At 36.1% G+C, this 15,957-nt stretch overlaps 1 protein-coding gene across 2 annotated transcripts in view; it reads left to right on the forward strand.

The window, feature by feature from the left end:
- Positions 1-15,957, forward strand: part of csmd1a (CUB and Sushi multiple domains 1a) — a 500,785-nt gene that overhangs the window by 285,159 nt on the left and 199,669 nt on the right. For both annotated transcript variants that reach the window (XM_051125525.1, XM_051125526.1), the window contains exon 4: positions 15,264-15,458. In XM_051125525.1, the coding sequence (XP_050981482.1) occupies positions 15,264-15,458 (195 nt within the window). The remainder of the gene's footprint in view (positions 1-15,263; positions 15,459-15,957) is intronic.

Below are 15,957 nucleotides of genomic sequence, written 5' to 3' on the forward strand. Positions count from 1 at the left end.
TTCAAGTAAAGTTAGACTAAGGTCATGAGAATTTCATCTGTGCCCTTGCCCATCCTTGATTTTGCCAAGGATGGGCTGTCGAGAGAAGCATGAGCTCTGAGCTTAAAGCTCGGTAAAAGATCTGTAGCTGAGCTCATTGATGACTTGATGTCTTAATGACTTGCCCTGCGCTGGGTGGACAGTGGCTCTGGTTGATGTTCCAAGCCCAGAAACCTATCATCTAACTAAATGCTTGCGGCAAAGTGGAAGGACCCACTCAGGCCTAAACTTAGCGGTAGACTGGGCAAGCACAGCAGCCATCTCAGCATCAGTCTCTGCCTGCACACCCCAACCTGATAGTGTACAGTAGGTTTAAATGAGTCTTCGACATCGGAAGGCAAAAGCTCAACCTCCAATGCTACGATTGATAGCCCAACCTCATCCTGAAGACAACTCAACCTCATCAAATTAAAAGGTTGAAGAGTGAAAAACCTTTCTCATCGGTGAACTCAAGCAGCAGAAATAATCATGTTGGGAAATAAAATGCCCGGTACCTTAGAAGGGCTGGGACTGGGAGCGGCTGAGGTGACTTTATCCTCAAAAAAAGAAAGTTATGACCACAATGTTATGATGGCTCATTATGGTTCTCACAATGATCGCATACACCATCCACAAAAGCTGCTTTAGCATGGGCCCAGCCTCAACAACTGATGCAGTGATCATGGCCATCTGAGGGAGAGAGGTGTCAACCAGATCCAGAAATTCACAGACGTGTCAACAACAATCTGAATGAGTGGTGCACATTCTTTCTTTTTATACCCATATATATGAAGGAGTGGCCAGCATACAAATTCTACTGGGCAATTGGTCTTTTCTGGAGTAGAGGTGTTTGGGGCTCCCATGTGTGACCCCTAGGGTCATCATTAGATTGTCACTAGGCTCACTACATAACACTTTATTTTGATAGTCCACTTTAGACATTCTACTAACAGTAAGTAACTTTGCAACTGCATGTCAACCAGTCATTGGAGTATTTGTAGACTGTCTGCTTAATATCTTCTAACACTCTTCTAAACTTTGCAAGTATATGTCAACTTATTCTAATAACCCTAAACCTAACCTAACAGTCTGCTCTGAGAGTTAGTAGATGTGTAGTTGCAAATTAATGAGAATTAGTTGACATGTAGTTGCAAAGTTACTTATAGTTAGTAGAATGTATAAAGTGGACTATCAAAATAAAGTGTAACCGTAAAGGGTACATGTTAAGATGAGCATTAACTAAACAAAAAAATAAATCCTATAGAAGTATTGTTGATACACATTGCAAACACTTACTATTAACCTGATGATGATAATGATCATTAAATATATAAACCTTAAATGCAATTTAAGTTGTTTTGGAGAAAAACATCTGCAAGTTGCATTAAACATACTCCAAACTGTTTAGAAACCTTTCTCTTTGGGGTCTTGTTGACTTTTGTGCCATTACATTTTTCCAGTGTTGGACCAACCACCAGGACAAGCTAATTACATTTCCTGCTACACTCTGTATCTATGATTACTGTCATATTTGTGGGTGCAAATGAGGAGATGAGAGCAAAGCTAGCTTTAGATATAAACATCATGATGGCATAATCACAGTGTAGCATAATGATCAGGTGTATGAATGTTATGTGTGTTTTAAAGTGCTTTATTATTTTTTTTTTTAATCTAACGCCTGATCCAGCAGGCATTTTGTATTAACCACATTGTATCATCAGGCCCCACCTTTAATGGGTTAAAGGTAAAGTATGTGTTATTCAGTATTAAAATTTATTTATTTAAATTTTTATTCAATCCCAGTTTAATGGGCAACTGGGTTGTCTGGGATAATCCTGTTATGCAGGAACTTTGTGACTTTGAAAATAAAGAAACACCTATAATAGCATAACTAATGTTATAAACTTGGTGTTTTAAATCAGTTATTTATTTATTTATTCATTATAAATATAAAAAGTGTTGGAAAAAATTCAAAGATAGTCTACTTTTAAATATGAAAGTAAACCGCCAGTAGGTGGCAGCAAGTGACCATCTTAAAGAGTTAATCATTGAGGCATTAATTCAAATGATTTGTTCAAATGGCTGATTCATTCAAGCATAAAGCAAGTGTCTATCTTTATAAATGGACTACTGAATCATTGACTCAAATGATTAGTTAAAAAATGCTGAATCATTCTGTAACAAAACACAGTTTTGCTCAGAGATGCGTGACTGTTCTGATGTGATCTTTGTTTTTAACTATTTTCGTTAACCAAATCGAGCAAAAACAGTCAACATTGACAATATTGTACTGAAATGTGTATTAACTACTTGTATATTACAACTCTCAGTTGCGTTCATTTGTTATGATTTCTCCACGAGATTGTTTCACATACATACAGGCTGCTGATGTTGATTATCTATTATCAGTTGCTGTTTACACCAAATGTAATAAAATCAGAATCATTCTCACCAAAATTTTAATCAGATTAGTTGTCCGGAACACACACCCGGAGCAGCAAGTAGCCATTTTTTCTGCAGTGCCCGGGGAGCAGTTGGGTGTTCGGTACCTTGCTCAAGGGTCTCACTTCAGTCATGGTATTGATAGTGGAAGAGAGCGCTGGTCATTCACAACCTTCATCTACAATCCCAGCTGGTACCGAGACTCGAACCCACAAGTTACAAGTCCAACTCTCTAACCATTAGGCCACGTCTGTCCCCCTGTTGTTGGTGATATTAGATTTGTCATACCAGCCAGCCCTATTTTGTTTTGGACATCCTTGAGTTGGTTGATAGACCAAATGTGCATTTAAAAGAACAATTAATCTGACTAGTTTATTATTATTATTATTATTATTATTATTATTATTATTATTATTATTATTATTTTTACAAATATGACATTTCTTTTAGGATATAACCACACCTAATGGTAGTTTCAATAACATTGGGTCTGTTATTGCTTGGCAGTCTAGGCAGATAATGCATAGGCCTCAAAACATACTAAGGTTACCAAAGATAATGTGCAGACTATAGTGTCACCATTCATGTGGGAAATTGACTTGTCGGCCAATCAAATGCCATGCATCTTCATTTAATGGAATGCACTCACCTTTAAATCTGTCATAGCAGATGTGATGGGAATGTGGTGCTAGAATGTGGCAGCTAAAGGAGTGTGTCAAACAGCAGCTAACATGCATCAGAACAGTGGCTGCAGTAATGAAGAGAAAATTGGCCTCCCTGTCCCACTTTAATGGGAGATTCAATAAAGCAAAATGCTAATCAGGTTATTTGCTTAGCCACTGTTAAAAAAGGACTCTCTCAATTTTCCCTACAAATGCCATTGATATTCACAGCATGTCATCAACATTTTGGTGTAAGGCATATGTGTTAAATAGGCTATATCATGAGACATCAAATTTTCATGCTCTGAAAAAAAAAAGAAAAGAAAAAAAGGGATGTAAACAAACTATACCAGGGTTTCTAAAAATGTGCTATTCTGAGAGAAAAAAAATAATAATAAAAACAGGTTTGCAAGGTAACCAGTGGTGTGCAATGATCCTTAACACTTTAACTGTCAGGTATTAAGGCCTTGTCCACACTAATGCATTTTTGTTTGAAAACCCATCTTTTTCTTTCCGTTTTGGCTTTTTGGCCACACTGAGACTGCATTTTTGTTAAGGAAAACAAGAAAAAGCTTTTTGAAAATGCCATTTAAAGTGGATAAATTTGAAAATGCTGTTTGTGGGACTGTGAAAACAGAGATATTTGAAAACAATGACACATGTTTAGACATGTGACACATTATACTGATATTACTGATGTCTATGTTTATACACTCATTATGTCTGTTGTGTGCTATTCACTTTCACGCAGTTGCTACACATATGTTACTTTGTACACTCTTCAGAGTAGAGGTCAGAGAGAGCTTGATTGCAAAGTATGTTTGCACATACAAGGAATTTATTTTGGTGTCACAAGCTTCCAGTACACAGAGACAACAACACACAGGTAACAAAAAATAAGATGTGAATAAGATACACATATGTATATGTAAAAAAATAAATTAAAATAAAATAAATTAAAAAATACAATAAAATAAATTGTACGTACAATGGTGTGCTATAGATAAAATAGAATAGACATCCTACAAAGATGACAGAAAATTTTACTTGTAATTGCTGTTTTGTGGCAAAGCATGAGAGAAGTTACATTTTAGATCAAACATATAATGGTGAGTGAGCTCGACCTGGACACGTAAGTAAATGATTTAATGTTTTTAATGTAATTTAACGTTTTCCAACGTTTCAGTGTGGATAAGAGACATTTTTTGAAAACGCTAGTGTGGATGAAGAGTGTTTTTAATTGAAAATGCCATTTTCAAATGGATTGATGTAGATGTAGGCTAAGACATCGAAGACCTTAATATCAGCCAAAAAGCCAAAGTCACCCACTGCATTAGCATAGGTATGTGCATTAGGTGTCAAGGTACACTGGACACAGACTTTAAAGCAAACAAACACACACTATATGAACAAAAGTATTGGGACTCACGTCTTGTTACGGAGTAAACAGAGGAGGCGTGCAGATCCATATGCATAGCTTTATTAATAGACATGGTCATAGACAGGCAGAGTCAAACACTGGCAAACAGGTATTTGGAGAGCTAGACAAAAGAGTAATCCAGAGACAGGCGTGGGTCAAACAATGGTGAACGTAATCCAGGTGGTGAGGCAATCTGGTAATCCAACAGACAGGTGATAAATCCAGACCAGGAGCAAACAGAGTCCAAACGACAAGACGAGAGAGAAATCCAAGACAGACAGGTGATCAAGACATGGACAGACTATGAACAAGATTTAACTAGACTCAGGAAACTAAAAAAAAACTTGGAGTGGCTCCGTAATGTAGCTTTCGCTATGAGAGTGATAAATGCTAAACAATACTCGGCAATCAGAAAGAGGAAGTCCATTGCTTATAAACTGTATTTGATTGGTTGCAGCTGTGTGTGTAATTAGTGCAATGGATGATGGGAAATGTAGTCCAGTGTGACATGCAACAGTTTGTGTAGTGTGAAAGTCAAAGTAACTGGAAGGCAACATCTTATAGTGAGACGGAAAACCACAGACATGATTTCTGACACCTCTTAATTATTAAATTCAGGTGTTTCATTGCCACAGGTGTATAAAATTGTCCAGATTAATGAAAAAAGCGCTGATATCAAATACTTCCCAACTACATAGTATGCAAAAAACAGTATTGCTTACAAAAATGACCCATTGTTTAACTATAGGTAAGTGTAGTAAATTGTTTTTTTTTGGAGCATTGATTATCATTTGTATAGCTATAGTAACCAGTTTTTGTTTTTTTTTTGTGGTAAAACCACAGTTATTTTTCGTAAGGAATGCCAAACGAGTAGTATGTCCGAATTTATAATATTCAAAAAAGAGTAGGCAAAAAGTACACAAATTACCTACTGCTTCCGCCCATTTATGAATGGCAGTTAAGCGATGCAGGTAGGTCATGTGATAGTAACAACATGATGGACATAGGAGATCCAAATTTCATTCATACTACCAATATTGATACTAGAACATACTTTTAAAATGGCCGTGATGTAAAATTCAAATTCAAATGTAGTACTGCAGTCTGCATTTACAAACATTTGTGAAAAATGGGTCATTCTGAAGAGCTCAGAAAATTCAAGTGTGGTACTGTGACAAGATGTCACCTTTCCGATAAGTCAGTTCATTAAATTTTATCCCTGCTAGTCAGCTGTAAGTGGTATTATTGGAAAGTGGAAACATTTAGGAACAGCAGCAACAAAGCGGAAGACCACGTAAATTCACAGAGGGGGGTCTCCGAGTGCTGAGGAGCATGGTGTGTAAAAGTCGCCAACGCTCTGTTGATTCCGTAACTGGAGAGTTCCACTGACATTGATATCAGCACAAAAATTGTGACGGGAGCTACACGGAATGGGTTTCCATGGCTAAGCAGCTGCATGCAAGCAAGTACAAGTACAATGTACAAGTACACGTACAATGCCAAGTGTTGGATGGAATGGGGTAAAGCACATCACCACTGGACTCTGGAGCAGTGGAAACATGTTCTGAGTGTGACAAATCACACTTTTCTGTTTGTCAGTCTGATGAATGAGTCTGGGTTTGGCAGATACCAGGAGAACGTTACCTGCCTGACTGCATGGTGCCAGCTGTGAAGTCTGATGGAGAAGGACTGTTATGGGGCTAGGTCCCTTATGTTCAGTAAAAGGAAATCTTGCTTCAGCATACAAAACATTTTGGACAATACAATGCTTCCAACTTTGTAGTAACAGTTTGTGAAAGGTCCTTTTCTATTCATGTGCCTCAATGCACCAAGCAAGGTCCATAAATACATGGTTGGTTGAGTTTGGTGTGGAAGAACTTCACTGGCCCACACAGAGCCCTGACCTCAACCCCATCAAACACCTTTAGAATGAACTGGAACAGAGATTCCGAGCTAACATCAATGTATGATCTCAGAAACACTCCATCTTGTGGAACGCCTTTTCAGAACAGTGGAAGCAGTTATAGCTGCAAAGGGGGGGACCAACTCCATATTAATGTCTATGTCTTTAGTATGCGGTGTCATTTGGGATGTCAACTGAGCTGGATAATGACATCACTGTTTTCACAGTTTTCAGAGCTGCTTTATAGATTAATTAAAACAGCCAGAGATGGCAAAAGTACACACATCCTTCACTCAAGTAGAAGTAGAGATACTCATGTTTAAAAATACTCTGGTAAAAGTAGAAGTACTGACTACACCTTTTTACTTAAAGAAAAGGAGTATGGGCTTAGACATGTACTTAAGTAAAAAGTACCCATTACTACTACCTGTTTTAGTGTCACACTGGTAACTGGACCTCACATCATATTGACACATTAACACAAAATAACTTACATTTAAAATTTGTTAGCTAATGAATGTATCGAGGCTAAACAACCACCATTGTAGAACAGGGCCGAACCGGGACAAAATTTCAGGCTGGGAAATCTCACACTCATCCAGGCCATCCCATACACCCACAACAAATTCTAAAACCATGGACAACCCTATTTTTTTGTACGGCCATCACATTTAAATAAATGACTAAAACCTTAGGCTCTTCATTTTCCATATCTCTCTGCATCTCACTTTGTATTTGCTTTTTTTCACACATTTTCTTATACCTGTCACTTTTCCCATCAGCCATTTACTGTTATGAGCAGAACTGTCTCCACCTTCTTGCAAAACAACCACCTCATTATATTCTATTTGCAGTAACAATTTTATTTCAGTATTCAAATTTCACTTTCATTGATAAACTTTACTCTGATAAAAACTGTTTGGCGGAGCGCACAAGCTGAATCACGTTGCCAGTAAAGACTGACCGATCCATGATCTATTGGAAATTTGTTATCGAATGGTGATCCAACAAATGCTGATTAAAACTAAAGTAATGAGCCTAGTTTAAAAATGTAAGAAGTAGAAAGTACAGATATTTTTGTAAAAATGTAAGGAGTAAAAGTAAAAACTAGTCAGAAAAATAAATAGTGAAGTATAGTACAGATACTAGAAAAATCTACTTAAGTACAGTAGCAAAGTATTTGTTCTTAGTTGCTTCCCATCTCTGAAAACAGCAGCACATGTATACATTAGAAATGGGCTTGTCTTTGAAATTTTGTGGTGTTGTGGTGTTTTATAGCTAGTTTTTCACTCTAAAACATTTTTATGATATTTGATAATATCAGCATATCAGTGTTTTAGTGTGTTTTTTTGTCTGCACCGCAGTATAGATACAATATGTTTTTTTTAGCTGATTCTTGCCATTCACACTTTGGTGGCAGTATTGTACACTATTAAAGCATGCACTAGCTGTGCTACTATCGAGTGTGCTTAACACAGCTCTTTATACAATAGACGATCAAATAAATGGTTCCAACATATGACAGAGTTTAGAGACACTGGCCATTTATTCAGAGAGAATAGCCTATATTGATTTTTACATTAAGGTTGCCTCTGGTGAAATATCATTCTCAATAGAGGTGACATGGTATGACCTGGCAAGTAAAGTATTGCTTGGTCAAGTCCCCACGCAATCGTAAAAATGTGGCATGCTCATTAATCTGGACAAAAACATTTTTATTGGGAATCCAAATTGCGTTACCTCTACTGTGACTACAACAGGGAATTGCACAATAGCTTTACACCAGAAACAACAAAAGGTCCAAGATCACTCCGGTAATAATGAACATGAGTGGACTACACTAAAAGCACCAGTTGCATTGTTTTACAAAGTACTTTTTTTTTTTTTTTTTTTTTTTTTTTAATTAATACAGTTAATTGGCTAATGATAAGTTAACTTAATATTGAAAAACTGTAATAGTAGTAAAGTACTGTTAAGTGTACAGTTTTAGAAAGTGAAAAAAAAAGACATCACCTATTTGTGTAATTCAGTAAATACAGTAAATTGATTGCCAAAATTCACTGTGACAGCTCACGTTTGATGGATTTTCATTTAAATACCTAAATAACTATGATTTTCAATATAGCATCAGTAGCAGCTTATGACGTCTAAATATGTTTGCAACACTCATAAGACAAAGACTGTGATGTGCTCACCAGTGGTCCCCAGCTCTGACATTCGGTGGAAAAAGTTCATGCAAAGCTCTCTAATTCATAAATAATGTTATAAAATTAGATAACATCTTAGAAAGTCTTTCAACCAATAAGAATAATGCACTCAACCATAAGAATGGGGAAATAAAAAACACAGATTTAAAAAAAACAAAACAAAACAGTAATTTTCATCAGCTGTTAATGAATATTTGTGCAATCTCTGCAGCAAGTGTTTTTTTTTTTTTTTGGTGTTTTTCACTTTTATTATAATAGTGGAGAGCAGACAGGAAGTGAAGTGGAACAGAGAGAGGGGTGCAGGATCAGGAAAGGACCTTGAGCCGGGATTTGAACTTGGGACGCCCGTAGTACAACAGCACTGTATGTCGATGCACTTGCCCACTAGGCTATCGGCACCGACTGCAACAAGTGTTTTGGTGTTATACAGTACAGTACGTGTCTCTGAGTTGCAGCTACTCAGGCTATAGGTTTAAGCCCTGACTCCTGTTGTGCTGTGTGTTTTCATTGCAAAATACATTTAACTCTCTGACACTGTCTCTCTTTCTCTGTCTATGGCCCTGCAGGTGGCCCTCAAGATGGCTGTCAAATGTTAGGGGCAGCTAGCTTTTTCATTCTAGCACCTTTGCACTTTCACAGCCCAAACACCTCCTCTTTGAGCCGATTCTCTGCACCTTGTGATCCGTGTCCCTCTCCTGCCGGGAGGTTTTGGCTTTTCTCATCCATTGCTTCAGTTCCGATGAAGGAAATGGGAAATGGGTTTTAGACCCAGAGTGTCAGCCCTTAACTACTCTATTGATCTCTCTCAATGTCACAGGAAGAGAAAAAGGCTCAATTAGGTGTTGATCTTATGAGACACTAATCAGTCCCGGAACTGTCATTCACAAAGCCTCTAAGAGCAACACTGATACTCTTGTACCTTGAGGAATAATAGAAAGGTATTTACACCACAACTGGGCAAAAAACATTGCATAAATTAAGTATTGCCCAGTTAGGTTATTACTATATGTTACATTTTCATGTCCCCATCTCAAATGTCTTAATCCTGCTGTTTTGTTAAAATCAGCTTCATTTCCTCATTGGGATTGGGTGGAGTCATATGAAATAAACGTGTTCCTGTTTATATATTGGATAAAATATTACTAACTCAATTAAATTAAATTAAATTAAATTAAATTAAATTAAATTAAATTAAATTAAATTAAATACAAACTCACAGTTTGTATAAAAAAAAAAAAAGTTTATTTCAGGTATCTATTATTCTATTTCACTGACTAACATTTTTCAAAAATTTTACAATCTGCTAATAAATCGAGTAGTCTTGTGTAATATCCCTAAAAAACAAACAATATTAATAATATTATAGAAAAATTCTTACTTCATGTAAGCTAGCTCTCGGTCCCTCAGTGAGCAATGCCTTTAGGTCTTTAACTCTAAACAACTTCAGCTTTTTATTTCAGTTTAGTTTATTCCTGTTTTTTTTTTTTTTTTACGTAGTTAAATTATAATTAATAAAGAGAAATATGTGAAATAAAGTGTCTGAGCATGACCAGCGCATATTTCTGATAGTTTGGTTTTGTAGAAATGCTTCCTTACGTTACATGCATTACAACAAAAGCATTTTTTTAAGATGTAAAAGGTACTACATACCAACATAAAACATAATTTCATAAAAACATTGTTTTATTAAATAACTGAATGAAGTTACATCATCTTTCTGCTAGAAAATAGTCATTGGCATGTAAATTAATGCTAATTGTTGGCCTCAATCAGTGCTGTACAGTGATGAACAGGTGTTTGATATCATAGCTGTGTACAGTGTATTTTAGCATGACAGACTTACTGTACTGACTAATCAGCATGGAGACTAGAAGTAGGTTTTATGTTTATGTTTTAGATCTCATTACATTCAGATTTGTGGTGGGTGTATTATTGGGTGTATTAACTTTCTTTTGATGTTGCAGGAAAATTATCAGATCAACAAAACTGATAAACGTATACAGCTGTGTGGTGTTTTAAAAAAAAAATAGCGTTACTTATTTGTGATGAGATAACTCAATGACGAGGCAAAAAAGAAATGTGGATGCATTTCAAAAATGCACATTTCTTAATTTTACATTTAAATTTCATCAAATTGGCCTTCACCTATGATTAATCAGGTAATAAATCAAATATTTACCAAACTCCCTCTGAATCCTGCACAGCAGGCTACACCATAAATGTGAAAATATGATTAATGAACAGAGCTATTCCAGTAGACTGGGATCTCAGTGGGCAGACATTTCCACAATGAATTATTCCAGATTAAATCAATTGCAAGTCCTAAATGCTTAAAATAGAGCAGCAGACAGACAACATTTTCATAGGCTTGGATGCTCCATCCTACATCTGCTGGGACACAGCTTTTTCACTGGAGCTGAGCGCATTATGAGTGCAAAACAATGAATATGAATGTACAGTTGTGCCAAAAAGAGCTATTCCAAAATCACAACTGTGTTGATGATGACACATCTTGTTCCAACTAAGCCATGTCGGCCTAGGACGCAATTTTGAGGTGATTTAAAAAACATGCTACCAAGTAAACCATGCCTGTTTAATTTTGAATTTAAATATCTGTTTAATGCTGCTAATGACATTGCTAAAACTCATTAGTAGATGCATTCAAATGAGACCCAAATACATAAAGGGCTGACTCAATTAAATGAACATCCTCCAAAATCCACTTTTCTTAATGTGGTCTGTTCTGAACTTAAAATGCTTATCACTGACAGGGGGAAGGGTAGGTCTCCTGGTGGGACATATAGCCTACAGGTATCACTGTACTTTCAAAACAAATTTAGCCAAAAATACACCTCATAAGAATTTAAATCTATGGCTGTGTTCCAAAAAACTACAGTAGAAAGCTGCTTTGTTGCCTATACCCTACATAGCCTGAGCCTGTGTCTTAAATCCAACCTCAATGAGAATGATTTGGAACACTTTACAGTGTTCACTGTTCACGCAAATGCACTGACTACTTGACTCAGAAGTGACTTAAATAGAGTTTTTGTGTTAGCATGTTGTTAAGCTAACAACCATATTCTATAAAATGCTCTTTTGCATTCATCTGTGCTGCTCTTCCATTGTTGTTTTTTTTTTTTTTTTTCTATCGTTCCATCAGCATGGGGGGCAAACTAAACAAAACTGTTGTTGTTGTTTTTTTTTAAACAGGTTTACTGAACATATTGTTGTTGTGCCTTTAAAAAAAAAAAAATCCAATTAAAATGTTCTTAAGGATAAAAATAAATAAATAAATGCATAAATAAATAGATAAATAACTTGCACATTACTATAATATTCATGGTACAGTTAAAAAACAGATCTATCAAACTATTACATTTGTTTGCAAAAAAATATGCAAATATAAATGACACAAAATGCAGATTTTACTCCAATTCGTTATTGAAATTAGTCATTTAGCTACACAGTAGCTGACATAACATGTTTTAATGACAGATTTAAATGTACATTACATAAAGACATCACTAACAGGTTAAATAAAATATAATCAATAAAAGCTAATATGGCTAATATTCTCTAGATTTCATGTTTCTAGCGAACTAACAAGCTGTGGACACTGAATGACTTGTCTAGTTTACATGTCTAGTGAACTTAGTGTCAGCTAATATGGGCTTGTTAAGTGATGAAGTAATGTGCCCATTGAACGCACCAACGAACGCTGTTTCCGGTTCCAAACCCTAACTAATTTCACTTGAGAATACTATCTCAGCAGCCGTTTATGAGCACTGTTTATTCATAATACACATTTAAGCTAAACATTTTCAAATTTACGGTGTACACTACAGTCTCCGTGCTCACAGCATCCCAAACACAAATAATTTTTATATTTATAGATTTATATTTTCATTGCATGGCTATCTGGGATTTCGGTATTGAGTTAAAGGGTAGGATTATAATTTTTATATCACATTGTGTGTGTATAATTAGTACCGTTTTTTGTTTTCTCATGTCATCTGATAGAGCATTTGGACCCGGAAGTCACGGAAGAGGTGACGCTTGATGTCAGACTTAAGAAGTGAATAGATTAAAATATAAATCTTGGCATTTAAGAATCAATATTCATTTGTTAAAATTAAGACATATAAACAGTTTATGATTTTAAATGTATTTCCAATTCAATTTAAGAAATTAAATGTTGTCTATTTTTTTCTAAACACTCTATCCAGTTCATAACAAATTCAACCAAGCAAAACAGAATCCTAAGAGACATTCTGTAGCAGTTTTATCAGTGAATGCAACAGAATCAACATTCAGCTCTTAAATGTCAGCTCTAGATTTAGCTGTGTAAGTTGCCACAGGGGTTATATAACATCTACGCCCATTCCTCCAGGCACCTCTCATATTTAGAGGATCACAATGACTTCTTTGAGAATAGAAACGATTCCTTCAAGAGCCCTCCCATGACTCATAAAGCTTGTGAATCAGTCAACACAGAGTCTCATATGAACATGTTCATCAAATTATACTATTGTGCTCTTCAGTAGCTTTTCAAGTAGGCCTATGTCAACACTACATGTTTTTCATAACATACATTCATGATTGCATCAATGCCTAGTGTAAAGCTTCATAAAAATGTAATACAATTCGGTGATAATTGAAAATGTGTAGCCTGTTGACAAAAGTATAAATTTCCTGTTTTCTTATATTTTGGAGGAAATGTAGAATAAATGTTTTCTGGAATTAATATTTAATTAGGACTTAGTACATTTGCAATGTACTCATTCACTCCTAAATAAAAACTCTTATTAATACTGTATGAATGCTAATTAAACAATCCGTATGATTTATGCACTTTCATTTTCAAGTCTTCTGAAGTCGTATGATATATTTGAACCAGACTGAAATTTAAGTTCATCACACTTGGTTTAACATGTGAATATGCTAATCTGAATATTAACATTAATTTGATTGCAGAGCTTCAGAACTTCATATGATGAAGCTTTGGCCTTGCAGGCATGTTGAGACTTGGTGCTCCTACAGAAGATGCAAATTTGAATTTGGCCTGTATTATTGTATGTCACAATTTCACACACACACGCGCGTGCGCGGACACAACCCTTTACAGCTATCTTTGTTAGGACATTCACTGACACAGTGTAATCTCTAGCTCTTTACCCTAACCCTACCCATCAGAGCTAAGTGCCTCACCCAAACCCTTACCCTAAACCTAACCTTTACCCAATTATAATTATGAATATTATTATATATGTGTGGTGCTTGTGTCTGTGTAAAAGTTACCACCAAAATAAGATACCATAGCATGATGTAATAACATAATTTTTAATTCATAATGTCAATAACTAATGACATTATCTTTTGTGCTGGACTGCTGAGCACACAAACAAAAAGCACTGGATTGGTGTGTCACAGCATCCAGTAGGCAGACAAGTTTCCAAGTCTGACTGTCCTTCAGGAGAATTTTCTCTTTAACATAGTTTCTCCAAATCTGATGGGATACAGCAGGACTGGCCTTAGTATTTTGGGGGCCCTAAGCAGATTTTTAAAATGGGGACCCTTAACTACAGATTCACTAACCATTCCCCAATGTACACATCCTACACTTTATTGTAAAGTGTTACATCTTACAAAGTGTTTTCTTATCTATCTAATTAGTGAGGTTAATGCATTAATCACGTGAAAACACCTGCCAATGGGTTCTAAAAATCATTAAAGCAAGCTTAAAAAAAAAAAAAAAACACCCTATTCAGGGGTCACCAAACGTGGTCCTGGAGGGCTGGTGTCCTGCAGAGCTGCCTCAGCACACCTGTCTGGAAGTTTCAAGTACACCTAGTAAACTCTGCAGGACACCGGCTCTCCAGGACAGAGTCTGATGACCCCTGAACTAATTTATTATTTTCCTTTTGCTTGTTTAGCTGAAGCGACTCGGAGAGCTATGATGTGAGACACATGTGCATTTACCGACAAAATCCATCCTGGGAGCTCTTAAATATAAATAATTTGTATAGTTTCATCAAAATATATTTGGCCAAAATAAAAAAATATATATATTATTATTGTTGTTATTATTTAATTAAATCAAGTTACAAAAAGAAAGTAAAGCAAGAAAATAGGATCAATTTTGATTTCAAACTGTTTTTAAGTGCTCTTCTTTTCAACTTTTATTTTACTACAGAGCTGGATGTTTCTGAAAACAAAGTTGAAAAAAGGCTTTTTGTTTATGAGTGTCAGCATTACATACTAGTTTTTTTTTTTAATTTAACTCAACATTTTTGCATAGATTCTGTTTGAACAGTTCACATGGATGAGCAGAGCATGTTTATGTTGTGATAGTATTGTCAACATGAAATACCTTCAAACAGCATCATGATCACAGAAGCGCACGACTTACGGGTTTTACCGCAGTCCCATGAATGAGTGCTGGGCCAGCTTCAGATGTGCACGCTTCATAGCAAAGACTCGCACTGAGACAGACATCTCAAGAGCTTGGCTCAGTCTGTGGATGATGATGAAAACAACAAACAGAGAAGAGTGAAAGGCACAGCATGACGCAGAAACTTACTTCTGACCTGTTTTTCTGTCTTCTGTTTCAGTTCTACCAAGTCACACCTGTGGAAATCCAGGGTTGATACCGAGAGGGATTATCCATGGGACCAGATACAATGTCGGCGACAAGATCCGCTACAGTTGTGTGATGGGATATGTTTTGGAGGGGCATGCGGTGCTCACGTGCATAGTAAGCCCAGGAAGTGGTGCATCGTGGGATTTCCCAGCACCATTTTGTAGAGGTAAGATGCTTTATGCCTACATGGACGGATGGTTTAAAAAGCAGGGTTTCCACAGTCATGGAATACTGTGGCTACTGTATGCTTACAATAGCACACTCTCAGCATGCTGAGAAAAAGGTACACAACTGTTGCTGGAACGTGACCCTTTCAAAGGTGCTATTATGTACTCTTTAGGTACTAATATATACTTTGAAATATGTACATTTAAGATTTTAATATGTACTATTTAGGGGTAAATAAGATCTGTTGATAAAATTATGGTTAATATTACTTCTGGTTCATTTTTTAAACTGGACATTGAAGGTCAGTTTGAACACAGTGCACGGGTGCATACAGTACACTCTCAGAAAAAAAAAATAAAAAAAAAAAAAAAATAAATAAATAAATAAATAAAGGAGTGTTTATTTACACTAAGTGCAAATAGCCCACCTTGTTGGCAGAGGCTAATTACTCTAACTCTGCCCACCAACGTGTGACTAGGCTAGTCAACACTACAAAA

This window comes from Labeo rohita, chromosome 13, assembly GCF_022985175.1.
Source record: "Labeo rohita strain BAU-BD-2019 chromosome 13, IGBB_LRoh.1.0, whole genome shotgun sequence".
NCBI lineage: Eukaryota > Metazoa > Chordata > Actinopteri > Cypriniformes > Cyprinidae > Labeo > Labeo rohita.